The following is a 26,478-nucleotide window of genomic DNA, read 5'->3' on the forward strand; positions in this document are numbered from 1 at the left end:
GGAGCTTGACTCTTTTAAAAAGAGACATGGTAATGCAGTTAAGAGTGAGTCATAGTTAAAGGAATAGTTTGACATTTTGGGAAAACATTATTCTTCTTCCTTGCCGAATGTTAGCTGATCGGCAGATTTTAATTTTTTTTTTTACCTTTTTAAAAGTAAGTGTGAAGCCTTGATTTTGTGTGAGCCTTGATTTTTATTTTTTATTTATTTATTTTTATTTATTTGGGTTTCAATTCGTGGGAATTTTCTGTTTGTGAAATGGTCATTTCTGTTACTGGCACACTCCTTGTTGTCTTTCCGGTCATGTTGGCTGTGACTCATCATGTATGCTTCCGAATGCTTATTCTCCTTATTCCAACGAAAACCATGTCACTCACTTCCGGAGCACGAGAGGTCGTTTCAAGGAAAAAACATAAGGTGCTTAAAATGTTAGAAGTGAAACTGATTTATGAACTGTGCAAATATTGACTTGGAGTCTATCATATCAGTTGATTACAGAGCAAAAGGATATTTATTTGTATCAAAAGCCAAGTGAAGTATCCTATTTATATTGCAGTGCATGTGACCACCTTTTGTATGTTTGATGTGAAATGTAATAAGCAGCTCAGTTTATCAGTTTTTTTTTTTTCTTGCCTTAACATACTTTCAAAGTCTAACTACTTTATTTACTTAATAGGACAATCTGTGCTAACTGTATTCAGTGTGCATGTATCTCTCCTCTGATACACAACTTCATCATTGTACCTCCTGCTCCCTCCCCTGCTCTCTTCGTCTCTTCTTCCCTCCCTCCATCCTGCAGCCAGTGCTGCATTCCCACTGCAGTAATCGACTCTTGCAGCTACCTGCTCTGCATTCTGTGGAGTCACTCTCCCTTCCCTGTCTGGTTTCCTCTCTATTTATCTTTGCTTACCTCACATTATTACACACATTTTTCTCTGCACATTTGCTTTGTCTAAGCTTTTCTGCTGCGACGCCTCTTTCTCTCTCTCTCTCTTTCTCTTTCTTCCTCATCAGAGAGCCACTGAGGTCTCCATTCAGCCACAGCGGGCAGTTAATGCCAAGGCTCAGGCTGATGAAGCACTGCCAAGATCTGCCAACAAAGTTGCGTGTGTGTGTGTGTGTGTGTGTGTGTGTGTGTGTGTGTGTGTGTGTGTGTGTGTGTGTGTGTGTGTGCGTGTGCGTGTGCACATACTCAGTGCTAGGATGGGAAACCGGTGAATGAGCAGTATGTCAGGCAGCCAGGCAGAAGGTGGAAGGGCTGTATGTTAAGAGCTACTGATGTGTGTATGAATTGACAGTGGTTCGGGGGGGGGGGGGGAGCTTGATGATCAGCTGTCATCTCCTCGTCCCTAAGGTAAGGGGAGACTCAAATGCAGTGGGGGGATGAGGATGAAGGGCAAGGGCAGGAAACAGAAGGTAAGCAGCAGCACAGGCGGGGGGTTGGGATGATATTTAGAGGTAGAGGTCACACGAAAGGGGGATGACAGTGACAGAGACTGATGGTAAGGAAGAGAGAAATATAAGATGTGAGGAAAGAAAAGAATGAATAGTAATACGGTGCCATTGTTGTCCTTGACCTTTGCTTGAGGAAATGGCAAAATACATAACAGCTGACCTTCCAGTTCAGTTTAACACTCGAGTAGTTTCTTCAAATACACCACCATCAGTACATTCAAATGACAGTATCACTGACTGCTTAGAGTTTACTACATGACTTCTATCCTGTGTTATGCGCCAGTTAGTCACAGGCTTTTGCTTGATTTACAATTGGTTCCTTTACATTCCTTAACCCAGTCCATCTGGGATGACTGTGTAAAAACGGATGTGAGGTAGTGTGTTTTCCACCATAAATCTCACCTCACCATTCTGATAAGCCTGTTAATGTATTTGTGCGCTCTGTGGCACCTGGTGCATAGTTACATTTCTCACACTTTGCTCAGTGTGTCAGCAGACACTCTCTGCCAGTGATACTCTGCGGATGCTGCAGACACTGTCTGTCGCTTTGTTATCTTCTGATTGTAAATGAAGCATTACATTTCGTAAATGTTTGTTTAACAGAGTGTGGGCAAAGTCTAAAGTCAGGTTTTACAATTCCAAGCAAAGCTAGAAAACACTGAGTGTGTGCATTCCTCTACCAAGGCTGGATAAGCCTCAAATTTGTTTGAAATTTATTCAAGGAAAATGTAATTTTTTTTTTATTTAAATCTGTGTTAAATACACCAAGTTATAGACAACCTGTTTTTTGTTTTTTTTTTTAATCCCTTTTAGTTTGTGAGAAAATGTTGAAAATTTAAAAAAAAAAAAAAAAAAACTCAATCTTGAAATGTTAATAACTTTGTAAAAAAAAAAAAAAATTCCTGGAAGCAGATCCTGTCAAAAACTAATACTTGCCACCGGATATCATTGAAATTTGTGAAGTTTTTGAGAAATCCCACTAACTCTCAAACTCACAAAGAGGTAAACAAACAGAGCGGCAAACATAACCTCTTTGGGTGCAGGTAATTGATGAGTAAAAGGCAAAATTATTTGTCATTTTGTTTTTATCACTATTTAACTCTCTCAACTTTTGTCTGTCTGCCTCACTTCATTGTTTCTCAGGCTGACTCACACTTACTCACACAGACTGTTAGTTACCCTGTGTTGACTTTAACAAGTGTCATCATGTTGTGATGCTTTCATGATCTCTTTATCAGTTTGAAACGCTGACACACACACACACACACACACATTCTTTCCAGAGCAGCTCATCATCGCACACAACTTCACACATCTGTGTGAGCTCACTGAGTCGTATAAGGATTTTAGCTGACGTCTACTGATACCTGAGAGTACCTGAACAGCTGTTAAGCATATCTTTAAATAGGTAGCCATTGTTGGTCCTGACAGAGACACCGTGTCAATGGAAGGTCAAATAGTTTCTCTTCAGTTGGATTTAGTGAAATTGAGTTTCTGTGTCTGCTTTGATGTGTTTTTGTTAATAAAGTCGGGGCTCGGTACGTTGACCTCTCCATGGTGATCAGATTATATATATATTACATTATTATTCTATTATCAGTATGTGTTAAAAGGGCGTTCAGAAATAGCCATATAGTAGGTTGATGCTCCAAATGAGTCACTGACAGTAGGTGAGCAGGTTGGCTGTTCCCGTCCCAACAGTTTACCCAGACACACAGCTATTCATGAACTCCCTGGCTGCTGTGGTGATTAAATCTATGACCCAAGATCGGTGGGCCCCAAGCTCTAGAAAATAACTTTGCCGAAAAATGCCTGCAATTCAAGAACAAAACAAAGAGAAATGTTGAAAGAAATCTAAGTGACTTCTTTAGGAAAACAAAAGAGTCTTCTGTTGAAGACTTTTGATCATCTCCAGCTGAATCTGTTACTCGGACCTCAATTACTATAAGAAATAATGTTAAAAAATAACATTAAATATACAGTGTTGATTTCACTTTTTGTTGTCTTTTTCAAAGACTGAACTAATACTGGATTTTTGAGGCCAATGTCTATATTTGAGGGTTGAACAAATCCAATCACGAGCTAGACTGATGAATCAGCCAGGCTGATATTAGCTTATTGCAGTTATATCTATGTTGGTGTATATGTTGGCAGATATGTAACCAAAAAATTGCAGTCTTGAAATTGCAGAAATGCTGGAGTAGGTTTGGGATAATTTGGAAATAATGTCTCCCGTACATAGTTTTCCCAGCAGAGAGAACTGAGAAGTTTATTTTTCAACTGTTAAGCATCCTGCTCAGTATGTATCTTGGTCACAACTCTTTAAAATTGGGATCTAAGTGATCTGTATCAAGATTGTGTTTTGTTACATTTTTAAATTACCAAACATTTACGATTTACTATTGGCTAATGCAGTAAATCATTATCAGAGGTGTTTTTTTTTGTTTGTTTTTTTTTTTCAAAAAAGTATCAATATCAGTATTGGCCTCACAATCCAGTGTTGGTGGTGCTATAAATGATACATCAGCATATATATATTTATGTACATAAACCCATGATTTAAACGAACATTTTTGTTTTGGATCCCTTAAATTTTTACCCAATAAATGTACTGAGATGGATATTTTACATTCATCCAAATTACTTCAAAAACTGTCTTTGGCATTTCACTTTCGTGGTTTTCTCAGTAATACTAATATGTCTATGATAAGCTAATATCAGCCAACATATCAGCCTGGTTGATTTATTTATTGGTTGGCCACTGTTTTGTTATTCATCTTTTCCTGTGTTTCATTGCCTTGCCATTTGTATCAATCACCCGATCAGTGTTTTTAAATAGTCTTACGTTACTTTCTTGGCTCTCTATTTAGGATTTGAAAGCTTGATATTTTTTGGAGCCCTGTCTGGGCATTTTCTTTTCTTCCGTCTCTCTCGCTCTCTTTGCTGGTCACGTTATCTAATCATGGTTCACATTAATGTCATGTCAGTGTGGTTGGACAGTTGATTACTACTGGAGCCTTCCTTCTATCTCTTCACAGCTGGGACTTCCTGTGGTTTCAGTCAGACAACAAATAACACACACGTACACGTAAACCTATTCACAAACCCAAAGGCTGCTGACTCTTAAAGTCTGAATTTATGGCCATGACAAATGTTTTTTGTGCGTGTGTACAAAAATGGTCATTCTATATGGGAAACATGTTTTTTCATTGTTTCTGCTTTAATAACATTTTATGCTTGCACGTGGCTTTTATGGACACATAACCTCTCTTCATTACTTACAGAGCATGACTGATGTACTGCTTTTATTTCACTCATGTAGCTGTCTGATCTTTGTGTAAGATCCCTAAGTAACTAATTTGTTAGAGCAGTTTTTTTTTTTTTTTTTTAACAAAGTACTGATCATTAACACTTTGTTGTCTCCCCCTGATTTGAAGTATCCATGTAGTTTTTGTTATCTGCACAACAACTGCAGTATTTAGCAGCAAAAACCCAAGTTCTAGTCAGACTGATGCAGTTGAGCTCAGCTTCGTTTGGCTTAGCTGCAGTATGAAACAACACAATCTGCTCTCCTACCCAGGGCCTCCCTCCTGTTTTCCCCACCATCTCGTGTGGAGTGTTTTTGCATGTTTACAGTGTCAGCGACCTCTGACCCTGAACATAGAGGGCAGCAGGCTGAGGACATGCCGGAGTAGAGTTAGGAAATATGTCATGGAAGCTTGATGGCAAGTCACACGGGACATAAATTTGTGTGTTTACATCAATAACAAGAGCATTGCCAAACTTGTTTGACAGAAGCACATTTCAAGGGTTTAGAGCATTAGCCCCACAGTAATTCAGATGTATTAGTAATATCTTTAACTGTGCAAGTCTACAGAATATTGAAAAATTGCCATTGATTGCTTTTTCTAAAATTAAATATTTGTTGATACTTTTCCGAATCAATTCAGATAGAAAAACTAAATGTGTTGTATTATGCAGTTCAGTCGCTGTCCATAGCAAAACCTTTTGAAGGCCTCTGATCTGTAGTATCACCTGCCATGCCAATAACTACAAACACGCTGCAAGTGATTCAGCTGGTTTTTGTATCATTGCGGGCGAGTGATGAAACAGAGGGATGCTGGAAAGACATTAGCTTTAACAGGGAAATGTAGAGAGTGTAGCAACCCTCTGTGTTTTGGTGAGCATCCATTTGTCTGAAGTGTTGTTGAGCAAGATACTGAATCCCTCCCTGACAGCATTGTGTGATGTTCTGTGTTTTCATCGAACTGACTAGATTTAAGTTATTTCACATCTCCTTGGCTGCAGTTCTTCCTGAGGACCAGCTATCAAGTGACTGACCAGTATTTTCGGTTGCTGTTGTTTTAAATGGAGCATCTAATATCTCCCCCCTGCTCTGCTTCTTGATCGCAGCAACAGTGACTGCTGCATGTAATCCTGTGTGTAGTGGTGTTTTCTGATGAAGAACATGGTCAAATTTACTTTTTCTGCCACCGAGATCAGGAGCAGGGCTGGAAAGCTTTGAGGGCTTTGAGTAAGGCTTCAAAATCACATCTTCGATCAGGTCGTAAACCGAAAAGCCCAAAAAATTTGTGTCTGAGCAGAACCATCATACCCTTGCTTGAAAGTGGACAAGACAGACACTGTAACTACTCTGGCTTTTCTCTCTACCTCTGCCATGCTTGTCTCACCCTTCCTTCCTCCTGTCTCTGGCATTTCTCATCCCCTTCCCCCATATTTCCCTCTCTCTTCTTATCATGCTCTCTTGTACAAGCAGAGTGCAGTTTTTTTTTTTTTTTTTCAAGCCATGGCAACAAGACTCTTGATGTAAAGAGGCAGTGAGGGGAGGAGAGACCCACAAAAAGCTGTGGGTTACTGGGCTAAGACCAGAGAGATGGTTGTTAATTTCCAGCCGAGCTTTCAAACTAAACTTACCATGATATTCACACAAGTTTTGTCATGAGAACCTTCACCTACCTAAGCATAACCTTTGACCTCACTGGCTGGCCTAACAACTTTTACTTTATCTTTCTTTCTTTTTTATTGGAAACAGAAGAGGAGTAGACTGTAATTGAGACTTCCAGTCATGCTGGTTATTATAACTCCTATGTCCCTGTGCATCTATCTGTGTTTTTGCTTCAGTTGCATCTGTCAAAGTATATTTTGGGAGCTTGCAATTTTTGTGTCTGGACTTTTCCTTCATGTTATGTTTTTCTCCCATCACCTGTACGCAGCTGTTGTGCACAGTATCCACCTGCCTTGCAAATTGCATTTCACAAAACCGTGACGAGGATCTTTACAATTTTTACTGCCATAGATGAGTAAGAAAAGCAGTAAATACTCACCTTTGAGAGGCTAAACCCAGTGAATGTTTGATATTTATGCTTAAAAAACTTCAAATGTTCAAATTAGTTCTCGTAATTGATGCTGGTTAATTTTCTTTCAACCAAGTAGTTGACTAATTGTTTCAGATCCAATTCTGTTGTATATACTCTGATTGACAGCTTACCTGTAATTGTCAGAGTTGTCCCGATGGGGTAAACACTATTGATCGGTATTCCAAAGACTTTGGAATATATATATAACGAATTGTTATTTTCACATACTGTTGATATTTGGATGTGTGGTTGAGCCAGACAACAACTTCCTTACCCAGTAACAGACTTTTTCTTGTAGTGGTGTCTTCTTTTTTCTTTTTTCTTCCCCCCTCTCTCTTATTTTGGTTTTTTGAGTCCCTGCAAATGTTCAAACCCATAAAGATTAACTTGTTCCTCCTAAAATGTAAAAAGGGTTGAGACTGTTTACAAATGATGGGATGTCGAAACTGGAATGAAGCTGAGTGACCATGCTGAGAATTTCCGCTCATGGACAGCCAGGCCTTGGAGGAATGACCCCCAACAGTGATGGAGCAAAACTATTATGTATCAACTCAATTTTTATTTTGCATTTAGCCTATTTTAATGGGACACATAACTGGTGGAAGAGAAGAAAATAGGGAGAGAAAAGAAATAATGTCACAATAGCTTTTTCCCAACTGCTTCGGCACTATTGAACTCAGACATTCCCAGACTGATGTGCTGCCATCATTGGAGCATGTGTCACTATTTAATTAGGTCACATTAATCCACTGATTATGTGCAACATCTCTACAACAAACACAGATGTCATTCAACACCGCGATACACCATTGCTCCATATCTGTCACGCCACACCTTTACTGTATTTTTGCTGCTGAATGCTTTTGCACCCCTCGCTAATTGTATTTTATTCTTAGTTGTATTTTATTTTTATTGTCAATTGTATTTTCCACTTTATATTGCTTCTATTTTGTACTAATATTGCTTATGTTTAATCCTTTTTTTTAAAAATATTGCATATTTTATATTTCTAACTCTTTCTTGTCTTATTCTTTGTAAATAGTTTGCAGTTTCGTTGTGCTTGCACAATGACAATAAAGTTCTTGAAATCTTGAACCTTGAATCTAAAGAATATTTTAACATTAACTGATGTTGCCTTGACAAGGAGACAGCATCTGCTTTTGCGTTAATTGTAGTATTGCGGTTAACTTCCATTAAATCTATTTTTCTACCAGAGACGACGTATTGTTTACCCACTATTTAACCACATTTCGATACTTATACTGTAAGTGGTCATTTCACCCAGGATCTTAAGGAAAAATCCAAGGACAGTAGTTATTCCCATCCTTTTTCAGCTCGTTTTAATTAACTAGATACATGAACTTATTTCCTTATCCATTTTTCTGCTGAAATGCAACACTGCCTTTCATTTCTTTACCATTTTTCCAGAAGCGGTGCAAAACTGAAAGGGTGAAAGAAACAGAAAAAAAATAACATGACAGCACAGGAAACGATAAACCGAACATTATAGGATGCAGATTTTCTTTTTCTTGGAAAAGCGGAAAAATTCAGGCCAAGCATCAGGTCTCCACCATCTTGTGGCTTCCATTGCTGCGCCAGCATCCATCCACTGCAGTCATCCCTCCTCTCTCTTACACACACAGACACACAGAACACACATTCACAAGTTCAAACTACAACAACCCACCTACATGAAGATGTGGTTGAGGCCTTTTGATTGGACCCTCGAGCCCTTTATTAACTACCGTTTATCCGTTTATGAGGCAGAAGAGCTTCAAACCCTAAGTTCCAACCTAACGTCAAGTGCAAAAGAGAGGGGAAATTTTTTCTCTTTCTTTCTTCCCTTCCTTCTCTCTTTCATGGAGAGAACAGAATGTACTGAAGGCAACAGGCAGGCAGGAAGAGAGTGGCTAAAGCCCTAATGATATGGTATATGATTGTAACCTTGGTGTGTGTGTGAGTGTGTGCGTTGGCGGACTTGAGAGAGAGAGTGTGTGTGTGTGTGTGTGTGTGTGTGTGTGTGTGTGTGTGTGTGTGTGTGTGTGTGTGTGTGTGTGTGTGTGTGTGTGTGCGCGCGCTTGAGAGAGAGCAAGAAGGGTGGATGGACCTCTTTAACAACGTTTTACTTACAAGTCCTTTTGTAATGGTCATTAAAGACAAAATGAAGCCCCTCTTGTTTTCCCTCTCTCTGTCCTTCCCCTTGCATGCATCACTATCTGCCCCCCATGCTTATTAATTCACATTTAGCAGGCTTCAGATTCACCACAAGGGGGAGCTGTGACCAGATTTACACATTAATCCTATGCCACCTACAGCAAAGGAAAGCAATAACAGCAGCAGTTTAGAGCTGAAGATGAAGACGCGTTCGTTTCCTCCTAAATGCAAAGAAAGTAATAGCTGTTGCAATTTTAACACTTGGCCACCTGTAGGGAATGAGTGTTAAAGTAACTTTTTTTTTCAAAATTTTTTATAGTTATTTTGTACACTTTCCAGTATCCCAGAAAGTATGCTCCAGTTACCAAAACTGCATGTTTAAAATGTAAAATATAACTTAAACCGCAGTCTTAAACAATTTTATTTCCAGCTAGTGACTCAAGTGTTAACTTTGCAGAAGCTGTTGCATTCCTTGACTTGAGATGGCAGACACTTTTTTTATGTGCACTTTAAATTTGTGAATTAAAAAAACTTGAGTGGAAATGCTGGAAATTTAAAAAAAAAAAAAAAAAAATCTTGAAATACCACAAGAGTTTATATGCTTGGCTGAGGTGGAAAAATTGGTGTATCGACAAAAGCAAAATGCGACAAAGTACAATGGAAACAGACCTAGCGTATCAAACTTAACGTGCCTGAAGCATGGGACTTAAACTTAAAGTAGCAACAGAACATCAGATCTGTGTGGAGTGATAATGAGACTGTTATGTTTTCTATATTATGGCATGGCAAATGCCATATTTCCATGATGTTTTCTAGATAATTTTTCACCGTTTCAGCTTTGTGTAGCGCTCTTTTAACTGCGCCATCTTGTCTCTTCTTCTCCAGTGCTTTTAATAGCACCCGAGTGAAAAATTAGTGCTACCAACTGTTTATCGTGACAAACTACCTCTAATATTCACATAATGGCAATGGACGGAAAGGGGCATTAATTTGCATTTTCTTTTGCGGAGTGTCTTGAAATTCCGTTAAAATTTGCACCCAACTATTGGAAGCCCACCTGCTTTCATCTACATTTCCAGGTCTAAACTGCGGCTTCTCTTACTTTTCTTCCCAGTAGGAGGCGCGGTTTAACTGGAATGCAGTTCTGTAGCAGGACCTGGTTGGACGCTTTCATCAGATTGAAAAATAATCAAATAGGGAGCCCCAAAGTAAATATTTGCTGTGTTGTAACTAAGCCAAAATTTATTTTCACAAAAGCACCATCTAAGCACAATATGAAATACGTGAATTAAAGGCATTAAAACTAGATTTTAATAAATGTGCTTATAATGCAGGCATTGCCTTATGGTCCCTATCATTTCAGTTTAGAATATGCTTTAGTTGTTCATACAGTATTAAGCAATACATTTTCAGTTAATTAAATGACCTCAAACTAATTGCTACACATTGAATTTTTGGGTCCCCTGAGGGTCTAGCGACATCGAGGCAGTTGCTTGCTTTACCAAATTGGTATTCCAGCCTTGCTTTGCATCAATGACAGTGTTCTTGTGCTGATACTTTTGCATGTTCCTGGCTCATTTTTTCTCATTCTGCTACTGGTATTGTTACTGAATCTACCATTTTTTTTCTACTAAGTGGATTCACCCCATGATAACTTACCATCTTGACCGTCTAATTCGCTGACTTATTCAGATAGAGCTCATCTCAAGCTAACTGCACTCTCTGGCAGCCTACGTTTTCCGGCTGATCAACAGTCTCAGTGCCCTGCATCTCGTTGCAATGCCAGCAGGACGGCAAAATGGAGTGAAATGTCAAGTAGTGAACTTCCTGTCCAGATTTGAATTTGAAGGTGCCAGAGTCATACAGTCTTGTACTGAGCAGCCAGTCGGGGTTTTCAGTGTTTTTCTGTAATTTATATGGAACTGAGTTTAAGTAGTCAATTTTGGGTCAGATAATCACAAAATTCACACAGGTTCAGTGCATAGTCAGGAAATTGCAAGGAGACGATAAGGAGAATGTGTTCAGGAACCAATCCCTGGAGATTTTTCTGACTGAAATCATTTCTGGACTCTATTGTCCTGATCTATCTGATGCTCAGAGCAGACTAAAGCAAAATCATAGAAACATTTTTATATATTCTCAGAGTGCTGGCCATTAAATCCACACAATGCCCTCGTTTGGAATGGGCTTCAGCAGAGAGAGGGCCTATGAGAGCCTGTTAGTGGCCTGTTTAAGAGCATTCAAGACAGAGCGAGGGACTGGCAGTGCCCTGGGTAGTCTGTCATTAGGAATGTGTCTGCATAAAAGGGGTCAGTTTCCCCGCCTCACAGTCCCTACCCCCCTCCAGGTTTTCCATAATTGTCAAACAAAGCACAGAACAGGGGAATGAAACTCTGTTCAATTTGAGCCAAGTTCAGAATGCCTCAGCAACTTGCCTCCCACCTTACTTCCTTCTCTCCCTTCTTTATGTTTTCAAACCTGTTCTTGGCTGAAAATTTCCACATTTTTGCTTTTCATGCTGCATCCTTGAAGAGCAAAAACTTGGGAATATCCTCCTGATTCCTGAGTATCTAGGTGTGGAGAATCAAAGGAGTACAGGAATATTACAGTTTATGAGCACTTAACTATGTGGGTCATGGTTCTAAAAGGAATGAATTCATGGTTTAAGACTACATACTGAGGGCCTACATTACTTCTCCATCATTTCTTCAACTCTCATCTCTTGCTTCTCCCTTGTCCTCCTGGTTTCTTGTCTCTTCTTTTCCATCTCACCCACCATCCTTCGAGTTCCCTCATTTTCTTGTCCTGAATGTAGCTAATGAGGCCCCAGCCCTGCGATAAGTGAATCAGGTATGTTGATTGGTTTTGCAGAGGCGGGCACTTGCCAGAGTCGCTTTGCACGCACCGCCGCCCCTTAAAAGCTCCCACTTGGCTGTGCTGGTGTGCGTGTCTGAGTGAGATGTAGAGGAGAGATGAGGGAGGGAGGTAGAGAGCTGGCAAAGAAATAAAGGGAGAATGAGAGGAGAGTTAGGCAGCCAGCCAAGGCACGAGTAGCTGGACGTAACGAAACGCCATTATTAACCAGGACGAGGCTTGACCAGAGCTGCTTTGAACTTTTTGAACTTCAAAAATCATATGTAGCAGTATAAAACCCAGTCTGAAATCTGTTGAAGCCAAAATTATAAAGATTGAGCTTGAAGGATGTTTCATTATTGGTTGGATCATGGCAGTAGGACCACCAGATCAGAAAAATAAAAATTTAGTTTTGTGTCTAGGAATCACTTTTCTCCTTGGGCACATTGTAATTCTCGAGTTTTTCAGTGGTTACATTTTTTCTGAGCAGCATAATGCAGGCTGAAGACCTGTCATAACGAATTGAACTGTAGCTATTGAATTTTTTTTGTTTCCAGTGAGCACTTTCTTTTTTTAATGGATATATGGGTATTTTTTATTGTATTTTTACTCTACTGGAACAGGATCAGTCAGGACAGGCTTGGACCACAGAGAACACCTCAAGACAACAAAGAAAAATTGGTCTACAACTCACCTAACAAGCCACAGCTGGGCAAAGCTAAAGCAACACAAAATGTATTTATTGACTAAGGTGTTTTGGCATCCAACTGGACAGCTAGGCTGGCTTTTTTTCTCTCCAACATTTTTCCCCATTTGTCTTTTCCCCTATTCCCTCTTCAATACACGTTCTTTATTTGCTTAGTCTTGTACTACACTGAGGAGATTACTAAACCACTAGACCTCATGAAAGTAAAGAATAATTTAAATGGTACAGCTAAATGCTTTGAATTCAGATTGTACTTCTTCGTAAAGTAATCGTTGACATGTTGACTTCAAAGCTCATTGCCTTTGTTTATGTTCACAAGACTTTTAATGAATTGTGGGAACAGTGGTTTAGGCTTTTACACCAAATGAAACGATAGAAAATATAAGGAGCTATGTTGGAGTAAACCATAATAGCAAGTTATACCTTGTTGTATACCATGTTTGCACATAGTTCATATAGATAAAAAGATTTAGTAAATTTACTGCTCTCTTTGATGTTTTTACAGCACTAAAAGTTATTTAATGTGGAGGAAACTATAGTAGTTTTTGTGTAGTGGTTTGTAGCTTTACAAGGGCAGTCTTTGAACATGGTACTGTGTGGCAGGAGAAAGAGGAGATGTAGTGGTGGATGGTTGTCATGGAGTCGATAAGTGATGATGTGTGCAGATGTTATGTTCTGCCCATAGGTAAATTTTTTTTTTCCCTTACGATCATTGGGGGAAGCTTGGTAGAATGATGGGGGGGGGGGGGGCCTCACTACCTGAATCATGCATGAGACAAGCATCCGCTGGTCGATTTATGGAGGCCATGCTGACAGGCAGACTGCTGTGTGCTAACAATCTATGTTCTCATCACAGAAAGCCATGCTGAGTCCATGGATGGGAACTAACAAATTGTAATAGCTGTAAATACATAAATATGATCCAACCTGTGACATAATTGTACCGACTACCAAGATTAAGGACAACACAGCTTCAATATCTTTATTTGTAGCGATTCTGGGGTTTCTTAAATGTCTGATCTTGTATCAGAGCTAATTCATTTATGTGTAATATTCTTTGTCGCAAAGTGAAATGGTTTTCTTTTATCATCACATCAATTCCATCCTGCACCATGAATGATGTCGTGTTGTAACAGGCCTGTGATGTGCTTACCACGGTGACAGCTGTGTATGTGTGCAGATGGGGTATGTGAAGGAGGCCAGTGTTATTGAGATATGCTGCTGTCAGCAGAAGCAAGCAGGCAAGCGGAAATCAATGTTGGATACAACAGCAGGGAGACGACAACTCGTGTGTGTGTGTGTGTGTGTTTGTCTGTGTGAGTATGCCTGTGCAGGCATGTTGAAACCCCCACACTCACACGTGAGCTGTGCTACCCCCAGGTCCTTCATAGGACAGACAAGGTGAAGTACATGGTGGTTCAAAGATGAAAAGGAAGAGCAGTGCAGTTCATGGTAATTGAGGAAGTAATTCCCTGACATATTTGTATTGCTATAAAATGTTGCTAGAGCAAGATTTTTATTTGTATGTGCCAAATTGTGTGCTAGTGTGTTTTTATAGTCCATGCGTTGGTGTTTGGCTTCATTTAGTCTGGTCCTATGGTTTGTGTCATAGCAATTAGGTGGAACTGTGAAATTATACAGTGTGCTGACTGTGCTCGTCTGCTACAGTGTGCAGTCAGCTAATCTTTCTCATCTTTCACTCCTTTGCTTCACTTACTGAGCTGCATTTTGAGAATGCAAATGACTGTCATTGACAAATTAGAGTTCACTAAGTGTTGTTTCCTCTGTCCCTCCTACAGATGACAGATTCGCCTGCTAAACACCACTCTGAGGGATCTTCAAAGTTTTAAAGCGACAGTCACGAAAAGAAAACGAGACAGACCGCCAAGAGAAAAGAGTATTTCCTCAAGAGCCTTAAGGACTTGATATCACTACCACACAAATGTGGACCTCCCAAAACGCTATCATCAAGTAATCTGAATAAAAACAAAAATAAAACCGATAAAACATAAAACTTTGTAGCCATGTCTGATCATAAAGACATGACACATCGTCACTTGCGGCACAAGCTACAAAGTCTTGGCCGAAGACTGGATGAACTTGAAGAAGCCACCAACAAGCTGCAGAAGTCCGAGGATGAGCTGCTTGACCTGCAGGTCAGTACTGGTTGATTTGTGAGAGTTTTTTTTTGTGTGTGCATTTCAGAAGCATTGAGTGGAGTGAGGTAGAACAGAAATACAATGCAGGAATAGACTAATGAATGGCTGAACTCTTTCTCCTCCACAGGACAAGATCATCCAGGCAGAGGGCAGCAACTCATCTCTGCTTGGCGACGTGGAGGCCCTGAGGAAACGTCTCCTGAAGATCCAGGGTAAAGATGAAGAGGTACGCAAAGCTGAGGACCTCTGCCGCACAGTCAGAGAGAAACTGGAGGAGGAAGAAAACCTTACAAAGGAGCTAAAGGCTGAGATTGAACGTCTACAACGGAGAATGGCCGAACTGGAGAAACTGGAAGAAGCTTTCGGGAAAAGCAAGTCTGACTGCAGCCAGCTCTGCCTCAGCCTCAACGAGGAGAAGAACTTGACCAAGAAGCTTTCATCTGAATTGGAGAATCTCAAAGCACGTCTGAAGGAGGTGGAGGGGTCTGAGACAAAGCTGGACAGAGCAGAGCAGGCTTTGGCTCTTGAGCTTGAGAAACTCAAGGGATTCACCCAGACATTTGTGACTGAGCGTAAGAGGCTACTAGAGAAACAGAGAGAGGATGAGAATATCATTCTAAAGCTGACAGAAAAACTGGAGCACCAGAAGAATCGCCTTGGCATTACAGCGGACTCTGGCCGGGCAGATTTCATGCGGTCACGAATTGAAGATGAGCTGTCATCCACAGGGATCCTCACCGGTAAACTGACTGGAAACAAGAAGAACCTTGATTACTTCAAGTTGCCTGGTGACAACATCAGTCTTGTGAACAAATCTGAAAATGAGAAGAACAGCGGTCTTGAAGGCTCACAGGAGGAGGACAACAAAGTAAAGGAGTTGACACAGGAAGTAGAGAGGCTGAAGAATCGCCTTAAACAGCTAGAGATAGTGGAGGAGGATTTGAAGAACTCAGAGTCCAAAAATGTCGAACTTCATGAAAAGTTCCAGGTGGAACGAAACCGGGCTCGCCAACTGAGTGAGCAGGTGGAACAGCTCAGGATGCAGCTCTGCGGAAAAGGTGGGATTGGAGGAAATGGAACCAGTAATGTGGATAAACACGGCACTGGAAGCAGTAACATTTGCCCCAACAGGCCTGCTAACGTTCTGGAGAATGGCAAAGCTGAGAATGAAGAGATTATTGTAAAGGGTGGATTCAGACAAGAGAAACCTAAATATAGGAGTGCTGCAACAGTCTCAGAACCAAGCTCCCCCAAACACAGGAACAGGGAGCTCTCTCCTCAGCATAAGAGAGAGACTAAGCTGAGGAGCAAAGAGCTGATCCACTCTGAGGAGAACTCTCCTAAGTCTGTGAGGAGAGCCCTCAGTCCTTCTCACAAGAGCAGGAGAACACCCAAAACCCCAACTACTGCTATTTCATCTGATAACGGAATAAGAGATACAGGACGAGGAACTGAGGAGAAGACGAGAGGAGCCACATGCAGCTCTGTAAATACATCTAGTGATATTAAAAAGGTGTCTGTTCTTAGTCGCTACCCTCCAGCTGCTAATGACCAGAAGCCACTGAGGACACCTCACAAACAGACTGATGGGGAGACAAAAAAGAGCAGAGTAGAAAAGTTTTCAAAATTGTACGTACGTAGTGATAGCGAATCAAACAACTCTGATGTAGTGCCTGACAGCTCCAGTAACATCAACAGTATCTCTGCACTAGAGAAGGACACAGCGTGTGTCTCAGATCAGGAATCAATAGACCAGGTCCAGGAATCTGTCTCTGTTGCCTCCACCCTGTCCAAAGCCAATGGATCATACACAGCCTACAGATCACTCGTCACTCCTCTGCAGCCCAACGACCAGGGGTCAGAGGGTCATTCCTCTGCCTCAGAAACAGAATCTACTGGTTCAAGGCCCTCTGAACCAGAGCCTCTGACTGAGACGACTACTGCAACCATAAGCAGTAAGACTAAAACCTCCAGATATCCTAGATACTCCCATGTCCATGACTCACATCCAGAGGGCTCTTCTTCCAGGAGCTCGTTTGATGAGGAGTTCCACAGCAGAACACAGTTAGCGGAGGGGGGCCACCAGGGGCCTGTGCATACTCCGGCGGGGATTGAGATCCAGCGATTGTGCAGCCCACGTGAGGCGTTGAGGTCAAAAGCTGTCATCAAGCCTGCTATTGTTGAGATTGATAGGAAGGAAGTGATGATTTCAGAACCTTTGTCTACCAATGGCAAACCCAAAATCTCCACCAAACCGATTGTGACCACGACTAGTAAAATGACCAGCAGTATAACCATCTACCCCAACGACCCGAGCTCTTCCAGAACCAGCAGCCGCAGCAGCAGTGTGTGCAGTGAACCCATGCCTATCAAAGAACGCCACACCTCCACCAGTAACATCCTCATAGGTAAGTTTTATCAATTCACAAACCAGTTTCACTTCAATGAACACTTTAGGTTCTTTTACACATATTATTTGTATGAAGCCTCATGTAGTCAGAAATCCTCTCCTTGTATTGTGCGAACCCGTAGTTCAACAGTTTTATTCACACAGTGAGCCATTATGAAACTGGAGTAGTATATTTAGTATGTTTTGAGAAGTAAAATTGCATGTTAATTGGAAGTGCAATGCATTCGATTTTCTAATAACTTTAGCTCTTGTTTCTCATTGTATTAATTAGGAATGATTTTCAGTGATATTTAAATTCATCAAGTTAAAAAAGTTAATTAAGTTAAAGTTGTTGAAAAGTTATTTTGCATTTTCCTGGATCAGTTGAGGAACCACATGATGATATATATAAAAGAATATGGCATTCATGTTTTTTATCAGTGCTATGACAGAATTAAACTTGCAAATACATAAGAACAAAGGGTGCTGTATAAAAACAAGAGTCTGCAGCCACGCCAACAGCTCTGTGAGGCTGTACTTAAGCTAACATGCTCACAATAACAATGCTATCATGCTGATGTTTAGCACCTATCATGTTTACAATGTTCACCATCTCAGCTTAGCGTGTTATGCTAACATTTGATTGATAACTTATAGTATGAAAGATATTTTATTACTGTTGCATCTATAAAATCTTTTGCTTAGAAAATATTTGATATCATTTTACTTATTGCCAGGCCCCAGCAATGACCACCATGGCAGTATTTCCGTCCCGTATGAAATCTCCATCCCCAAGAGTGAGATCACCTTGCGACCGTGCCAGGACCAGGACTGTGGGGCAGACAACCACAGTGATTCCTCATCAAGGTCCAAACTGCACAACACTTCCAGAGTGGAGACCACCACCAGCCATCTGTGCTGCCAACGCAGCAACTTCAGCCTCCAGTCCTCGGACACCACGTCCGCAGACTTCAACGACACAGAGTCAGGCTTCGAGAGCAGCAGCAGCAGTACCACCACGGTCACCAGCTGGAGAAGCCAAAGACAAAGCCAGCACTCCCAAGAAGACAGTTTACCAGACATGAAGAATGTGACTATGAGAAGCACCTGGAGGAACAGAGGCACTGCGTCAGTGGATGAAACAGGTCGGGGAAGAGGGACTACTAGGACGATGACAGATGGTGGTTCTGAAGACGAAGCTGAAGCTGCAACAACATGGAGGGCTTACCGGGCAACCACTTTCGACACAGAAGAAACGGTAAACAGTGGCACAGGAGCTGGTGGCAATGCTGCAGCACAGAAGGGAGCCAAGCCATCCCCTGCAGAGGTGAGAGAATGACAACAGTCCTTACACAAAAGTGAAAATAAATTGGAGGAAAGGAGTGTACTACTTCATGGCTGCATAATGTTTCTCTTTGTGTTGCTCCCTATCCCAGGTGTATATGCGTAGGATCAACAGTGTGGTTACTAACACTAGAGAAGGGGAGGAACCACTGCTTCGCCGAGGCAAGCGCTCTCAGTCTCCAACTATAGAAACAGGAGGCCTAGGAAGGACCATACCCCACGCACCTGTGACCTCTCAGTCCTGGAGCCGATCATACACACAACAACCACTGGTAGGACAACCAGCTTTAGGTTTTTACACTATTTTGCTCTCATAAGAAGAAAAGGGGTGATAGCACTATCTCAACCTAAATGCTCCAAATTTGGAAAGAAAAATATGAGTGTAGAAATATTGATTTGTTTTTGTTACTATCTGACTTAGAAACATAGACGCACAAAGGACAAAACAGTTGTCAAGGTTTGGCAAAGTTTGGCTAGTAATTTTACTTTTTACTTTTGCATTGTCTTTTGACTATAAGGGAAGAAAACTGGTCCCTCAAAGAAAGCACTAACAGAAGCTAGTAGAAAAAAAATTTTTTTTTGCTCTTAGAATAGTCTGTTGTACAAAACATGCGTGATTATCACTAATAAGTGTTCTGTTTGTTACCATTATTTTGACAAATGTTTCCTAGTACTGGATTGAAATGTACTTCTTTAGGTTTTGTACCAACCCTCTTATTCACTGTAAATTTCTCAAACATTTCTGGCAAAACACAAACACGCTCCCAAGCTATTACTGCATATGTGGCTTCTAAAAGTCTCTGACAGATAAAAATTTCCATACAGGTGGTGGTTATGATCTGTAAACCTCAGCAAATAGTTTTGTCTTGAAGATAAAAGTCCAGAAAGTACAGCTGCAGGGCTTAGCTCCTGGTGTGTCCACTTTGCATGAGAGCTCAGCTTGTATTTTTCCCTGACGCCAGGCTCTGCGACTTCAAGCTTAGCACAGCATTTCTGTAGGCCCCACTCCTGCTGCCCCAGTAAGGACAAAGAGAAAAGGGTGGGACAGAAAAAAGAAGAGGGAGGATGGAAATGAAAAAGACCTCAACAGGGGGAAAAGAAGGTTAGGAAAACCTCAAGGCGAAGAAAATAGCTTTCTTGTATTTAAATGCACAACCACATATAGTCTGTGCCCCTGCTAGGCTGCATTTCTATTTTACACAAACATTACTGAGGATCATATATTATACGTATAAGTTTGTGTTTGTGTATTGATCCACATACATGTTTCCGATTTTGCACACACTGTGTGTATTGTCACTGTGCAAGAGCGTATATTTGTGGCCCTAATTTGATGTTTTCATCTGCAGTTTGTAATACTAGATAAGATATTTAGGTTTTTCACATCTAGTATGGTAAAACTGTAGGCACAGCCTGACATGTAACTTCTCTAACACTTAAGACTGACTGTGGAACTGCATTATATTAAACCCGTTTCTGTGCAAAGAGCCAGATTGAGTCTGGTGATTGCATATACATGTGTACATGGATTCACATGTGAGATTGTGTGCATATTGTTGATTTAAATAATGGAGTGTGAAAGTTTATACAGGTCATCAGAAAGATGAGGTGAAAACTACCAGTGGGCTACAGTATTAACTTACTTGTCTACTGGTATATAACATTGTCAAATGACTGTAAAACTGCTTATGGAGTAGGCTCCACTGCTACAATAACATGTCAGTCTGTCACCTTGATAAACTAGGCTGGACTAGAGCCCTTTGGGTAAGATCCCTTTGATTTCCCCTATAAAGAAACTGGATGTTACCAAGGAGACAGACACACTCATGCAAAGTGTCTGCTGTCCCATCCATCATCTTTGGTCTCATTTGCGAACTAGGGCGATAAAGATATCTGAAGTTATTTTTTTTGTTGGTTTTTTTGTTTATACAGCACACAGAGATTCCCTGTAGAGGATAATCCTAGATTGATTTCTCAAGACTCAATTGTTGTTTTTTTTTCACAGTATACTCTGCACAAGTAGATCCTGTGGTCTAGAAAAGTGTTGTTGTTTTTGTAGCTTTTATGCTCAACCCATAAAGTCAAGGTTGTGTCCTGTTCTAAGGCCATGCAATGATGTTCATAGTTCTTCTGTTAATCTGAGAACTTTGATCAAGCTCAGTGCTGACTATCAAACCTCAGTACTTTCTTTGTACCAACCAAAATGTGTCCCAAAGTCTGGCATCAAATTTCTGGTCAGATTTGGAATCTTGATTTAAATCACTGTTTTGGCAATTTTAGACTATTTTATTCAAGCAGTTAATGTACAGCTGCTTGTGTTTTGAGATAACTTACATTTAACTAACATCTTAAATTTAACGTGTAAGATTTTAGGTTTTTTTTTTTTTTTGTCACATAAAAATGTTTTTTTGTAGGAAAACATGTTCATATTTTGCACTGTAAGATTTTGGTATGGGTACCAAAGCTCAGGTCCTCGTATCAGCACTACTATAAAAATAGTTCAACCATTAGCCGACGCTACCTTTTACACCGTAATACTGTCACAGCCCGCAGTTGCCCAAATGAACAGCTGTTCAGTTTAACATACAGACACACCACTGCAGTATACTTTAGTCACAGCAAAGACAATGGACACAGATGTTGAAACCTTCAGCTAGCTGAGCCATTGGAGGAAATCATTACAGCTAACATGGCCTTAGAGCTGTAATTGTCTAACACTGAGCCTTGACCCTTAATGCCCGCCTTCAGCACTGATATAGACTGATATAAAGATTGTCAGGGCACAGCCACCTTTGTTTTGTCTGTGACACCCCCCCCCTTTAATTTGTCAGCCAAGCCCGGACATGAACAAAGTGACTTCAAGTCATGCATTTGAGGAGCTCTGTCAGGGTGAGCACCCACGTCAGTTCCAACACATAGCCTTGACCCCAGCTCTGCTTTTCAGAGCAGCGACCACTTATTTTTTTCTCAGTTGAGTTCTCCTGCTCTCTTCTTTCTAACTTTGCCCCACATCACTCACCCCTGATATCCCTGGTTACCCTGGAAATAGCCTATCGAACCAGTTCCTGCCCTTTCACTGACATGGTATATCAGCAGTGGCCTGATGAACTGCATGTTTTACTGTCACTCCTTCAGTATTTTGTCAGCCATGCACTTTGTAGTTTATTATGGGAATTTCATAAACCCACTCGGTTGACTCTGTGATACAGTAAAACCTTGTTCCTCTTGATGCTTGATGCATGAACTGGCCAATTCATTTGGATAGCAATTATGAGCAAAATTGCTACAGTGCAAAAAAACCCATACTTCAAATCATAATTGGGCTTTGAAGCATGTCTTGGAGCACAGCCGATCATCTTTGGTTTGGATTTTCTGAACATTTCAGTGGTCTGAAATGCGTCCATTCTCAAGAGGTTTGGATAAATACAACTGTAGTTAGGACAGTGGGCTTTTGGGATTAGTTTGTGATTGCAGTGTCAGAGGTTGATAGAAGAGGGTTGTATTATTACAAGCTTGCAGATGGAGACATTTAGTTTGACGGGAGAGGAATGTAGCAAGTCATCGTTAACTAATACCCCATTGATAATTTTTTCACTGGATATCTGTTCTCCTTTATCTTTGGCAAAAGCGTGATCCAATAAAGTTTTGGTCTGCATGTAAATAGCAACTGCTTTTATATGATGTTATGATGTTAATGTTTTAGACATTTATTCCTACTAAATTCTCTTTGAGCATAAAAAACATTGATTTGAAAAAATGTCCTGATTTTTCACATCCAAGACTGAAATCATCTTACTATATAGACCAGAAAGACATTGTTGATCAATAGTCATTGAGGACGAGACAACACTCGCAATTCTTTTAAGTACCCTGGAGCAGCCTGGGCAAACTGATAGTTTATTGATCATCTTTCTTCTTTTCACCTCATGGATAAATTATTTGGATGTCATTTATTCAACGCTTTATGGGACTGAGAATGGCATTTTTTCATCTATCGAAAGGTCACGGTCGTGTCATCATGGCCCGAAACCGTAGCTGCTGTTTAACCTTGACTTTTGCCTCTGTTCTGTCCAAACTGTGTTATTGATGCACATTTTTAGCCACGCTAGCAGCATATATCAACAACTATTAGATGGATTGCCATGACATTTTGTACACATATTCATGTTCCCAGAGGTTGAAGCCTTCATGGAAATGTTTTGACAAATATTGGATTGACTTGCATGAAATTTGGTACAGATATTCATGGTGACTAGAAGATGAATCCTTGACTTTGTCGACCCCTTTGATTTTTCTCTTAGGTCAAAGTTTTCACTTATCCAGTGAAATATCTCAATATCTCAACTTCTGCTACATTTTACACACAAAAAAAATTGTACAGTAATTCGTGGATCCCAGATGATGAATCCTAATGACTTTAATGATGATGATGATCCCCTTACTTTCCCTCTAGCGCCACCATGAGGTTAACATTTGTGGTTTTTGAGCAAAATGTCAAACTACTTGATAGTTTACCATGAAATTTGGTGTACACATTCATGTTTGTTTAGGGCTAACTGTAATATATTTGGTGATCCCATAAGTTTTTATCTAGCACCATTATTAAAATTTTAATTGGTCCAGAATTTTCGATTTATGACCAAATACTTGCAAAACTGATTTCCATTAGGGTCATTCCCATCCCATTCTCAGCTTCACTTGGTGTTTAGAGAACATGGTAAACATTACTTGCTAAATATCAGTATTGTGTATTGTGAGCATAGCACTGTGGCATAATAGCATTAGCATTTAGCTCAAAAAAATGCTGCCCAAGTACAGCATCATAGCTGTAGACTCTTGTCTTGTTAAGGATCTGATAAGGGACATGGTGGGCAGAACAGGTCGCGGGGAAAGACACTTGAAACACGCTTGAAGCACAATTCTGATATGAATAAGCCTAACAGGTCGGTGTTAAAACGGGGATTGCTTGCTTTCTGTGGCAGTCACTCCACACCTCAGAGTACAGAACAGAACAGCATTGTAGTACTTCCTCCCTGCTGTAGCTGTAGGAAACCTCAGCCTGTACATGAATGAGCCGTGAACTTATGTTTGGCTGAGGACAGCAGGGCTGCTATGGCCGATGAGCGAGATACCAAAACATCCTTTGTTGAATCAAAGACCAGGGCCAGCAAGGTAAAGTGTGGGATTAGAGCTGCTCTACTATTCATCATTCGTCCGATGTGACCCACATAGGAAAAAGCCCTCTGGAATAACAGTCTGTGCAGCAGCTGAAGTTGGACCACTTGGTGTTTTCAGTAGTAGGTTAGAACATCTGACAAAAGACACTGCACAAATGACCCATTGTAAGCACTAAATGAAAGGCTTAAATAAATCACAACCAATAAACAGATCGTCATCTGGGCAAATCAAACCATAAATTTCACCTTCTCTGAAACAAATCACCAGGAGTCACAGGGGTACTGTCTTACCTGAGAGCAGATTGGAGTTTGGGTTGGCAAGACAACACAATTCCCGAAAATTGGGTGAGAGACCGAGGGCAGACAGATTTTTAAAGCAAGGATATCATTTTTTCTGCACAAGCTATGACACACTACCGGTGTTATTTCTTAAATCGGCTTACCTTGATTCTGTATTAGAAAGCGGAACCTTCTCGCAGGTTTGTGTTTTTGGTTTTCAAAGTGAACTCTTGGAAACTTTGTCTATGGTTCTTAAATGGAGAAGCTTTTTTTTTTTTTTGGTCTAAAAACTCCAGAGTGCATGAGCTGAATGAAGGATTTGCAGAGATGAAATATCTACACACAAAGAGTAAAACATCCTCAAAGAATTGTTTGACGTTTTGGAAAACAGGCTTATTCGCTTTTTTGCTGAGCCTCAGATGAGAAGACCCATACCACTCGTCTGTGTACAAGAAATATTACTACTGCAGCCAGCAGCCGGTTAGCTTAGCTGAGCTTAGCATAAAGACTAGCAAATAAATAGTCCAGCCCGCAACTTGTTGTTTTTACACAAACTAGATACATTTTAATTATTAAGATTTAGAGTTATATAGAGTTATGAACTATTTTTTTCCCAGTTTCCAGTGTTTATGCTAAGCTATCTGGCTTGTTCATATTCTTACTTCATTTTAATTGTATGAGTGATATTGATCTTCTTATCTAGTTTTTGGGGAGAAAGTTCAACAACTCAATTTCCCAAAATTGCTTTAAATATCACAGAACATGACTATCCTGTTCATTTGATGTATGAGTTACTACAAGTTATGTAACTAACAACACTGCTTTTCTTAGTCCCAACTTTTCTTTTTTTATTTTGTCAAATCGTCGTGCTGTGCTGCCAGAAATGATTTAGTGTTGCTGATTATGACAGCCTATAAATGTGGGTTTTTCCAAGCTGAAGGCATGTGAGCAGGAACAAGGTCAGTGATGACGATAGCACTTGCTGTTCCCAGTAGATTTCTTCTGCTGTGTCACATCAGCTTACTTAACAGCACGTATTACAGGCTGACGTTCCTCTTTCCCAAATATTTTCTAAAATTAACACTCAGCAACCTGGGAAAAAGTTTTCTGTGGTGCACAGCAACTTTCTAATTTCTGTTGCTACTGAAGCCACACATCTTTAAACAGCTGTTTAGTTGTATAGTGAGTTACACCCATTGTCATTTTCAAGCTTTTTCTTTTCAAATCCCATTAGTACATCTTTATTGTCTTGTGTATTTTTACACATTTTTGTTATTGTGTTATTTTACAATATGCTGAACAATGTACAAGCCTCCTGTTGAGTGTAGGAGGAATACTGGAAGTGCATTACATAGCAACCTTCTGAAAGCCTATGGTCTTGCAGCAGTGGCTTACCATAGAAGGAGAATATGCCACTCTGCTGTTTCCTCCCCCAGTGACTGGAGCAGGAAGTGACCACACTGAACACGCCCACTTGGCAGGGTTCTCTGGTGACTGATTTTCTGTCTGTTACCCCGGGAGACTGAGAAAGGCAGTCCAGCAGGGCTCCATTAAAGCCAATTAGTGAGAATGCATTCTAAAACTGCATCAGAAGCCAACTCCAACCCACCAAATGTCACTAATTATGGTGCTTTTTTAAAGCTGAAATTACAGGAGCGGGGTGCTGTTTCTGTGTGCTGTAGGAACTGCATCGTCATCTAACTCTCACTTTCTTAGAGCAGGGTTACTGAGGTTATGAGAGGGGACGTGCCGTTGTAGCCACCACAGACTAGTAACTTGGGGTTTGTTTTCTAGTCAGCCCACCAAATTATAAACCTCTCAGTTTGGGGTATGTTTGGGGTTTTTGGTTGGGGATTTTTCCCTTGGCAAAAGTCCACATGGCAGACTCTCCTTGTCACACACCAGTTAACATAGACAGTATGTGTTCAATGCCCACATAATACAAAAAAGTCCAAACAAGGCCCCAAACCATCCAAACAAAGTGCCCTGAGCTCCTATGGAGAAGTCCAGAATATGGAATTGAATAAAATTACCTCTGTTTGCATTACTGTCCAAACCAATGCCAACCAACTCCACGTATTGAACAAGGACTTTGAGCTGCCATTTCGGCTATGGACAAGAATTTTCTTCATCTCATATCTTTCTTTATCCAATATTCTAACCCCTCCAGGCTGCTGATAGTGTAGATCCCAGTCCAAACCCGAACCAAAGCCCAGCCTCCTGGAGACGACAGCTACCCAGTAGCGAGTCACACTCCCAGGGGGGCTCTCATGACCGGGCATCCAAGGCAGCAGGGGCCTCCTCCAGAGGAGGGGAGCTGTGGTCCAGAGGTCAAGGGTCAGGGGCCAGAGCGGAGGGAAGGAATGGAGCGGGGAGCCGAGCATGGAGCCATCGTCAGAGTGATTATCATTAGACCACTTGGGTCTGAACAGGACTTCTACAGCAAAGAGGACAGGTAGGCTCTGGTTTTTTCTTTTTTCTTTTTTTTTCTTGTCTCTTTTCTTCTGACTCTCGAAACTCACTAAGGAAACTAATGCTAATGTTAATTACCCTTGTTGCAATTATGTCAAGGTCTCACATCAAA

General features: G+C 40.7%; 1 protein-coding gene across 3 annotated transcripts in view; it reads left to right on the forward strand.

The window, feature by feature from the left end:
- luzp1 (leucine zipper protein 1) overlaps positions 1-26,478 on the forward strand; it is a 54,703-nt gene that overhangs the window by 21,310 nt on the left and 6,915 nt on the right. For 2 of the 3 annotated variants that reach the window (XM_040136603.1, XM_040136604.1), the window contains exons 3-7: positions 14,346-14,702; positions 14,833-17,113; positions 17,832-18,421; positions 18,531-18,710; positions 26,065-26,349. In XM_040136603.1, coding sequence (XP_039992537.1) covers positions 14,571-14,702; positions 14,833-17,113; positions 17,832-18,421; positions 18,531-18,710; positions 26,065-26,307 — 3,426 coding nt within the window. In that variant the 5' untranslated portion in view covers positions 14,346-14,570 and the 3' untranslated portion in view covers positions 26,308-26,349. Of the gene's footprint in view, positions 1-345; positions 418-14,345; positions 14,703-14,832; positions 17,114-17,831; positions 18,422-18,530; positions 18,711-26,064; positions 26,350-26,478 lie in introns of those variants that run through there. The other variant, XM_040136605.1, reaches the window with a different exon arrangement.

This window comes from Xiphias gladius, chromosome 10 (assembly GCF_016859285.1).
Source record: "Xiphias gladius isolate SHS-SW01 ecotype Sanya breed wild chromosome 10, ASM1685928v1, whole genome shotgun sequence".
Lineage (NCBI taxonomy): Eukaryota > Metazoa > Chordata > Actinopteri > Istiophoriformes > Xiphiidae > Xiphias > Xiphias gladius.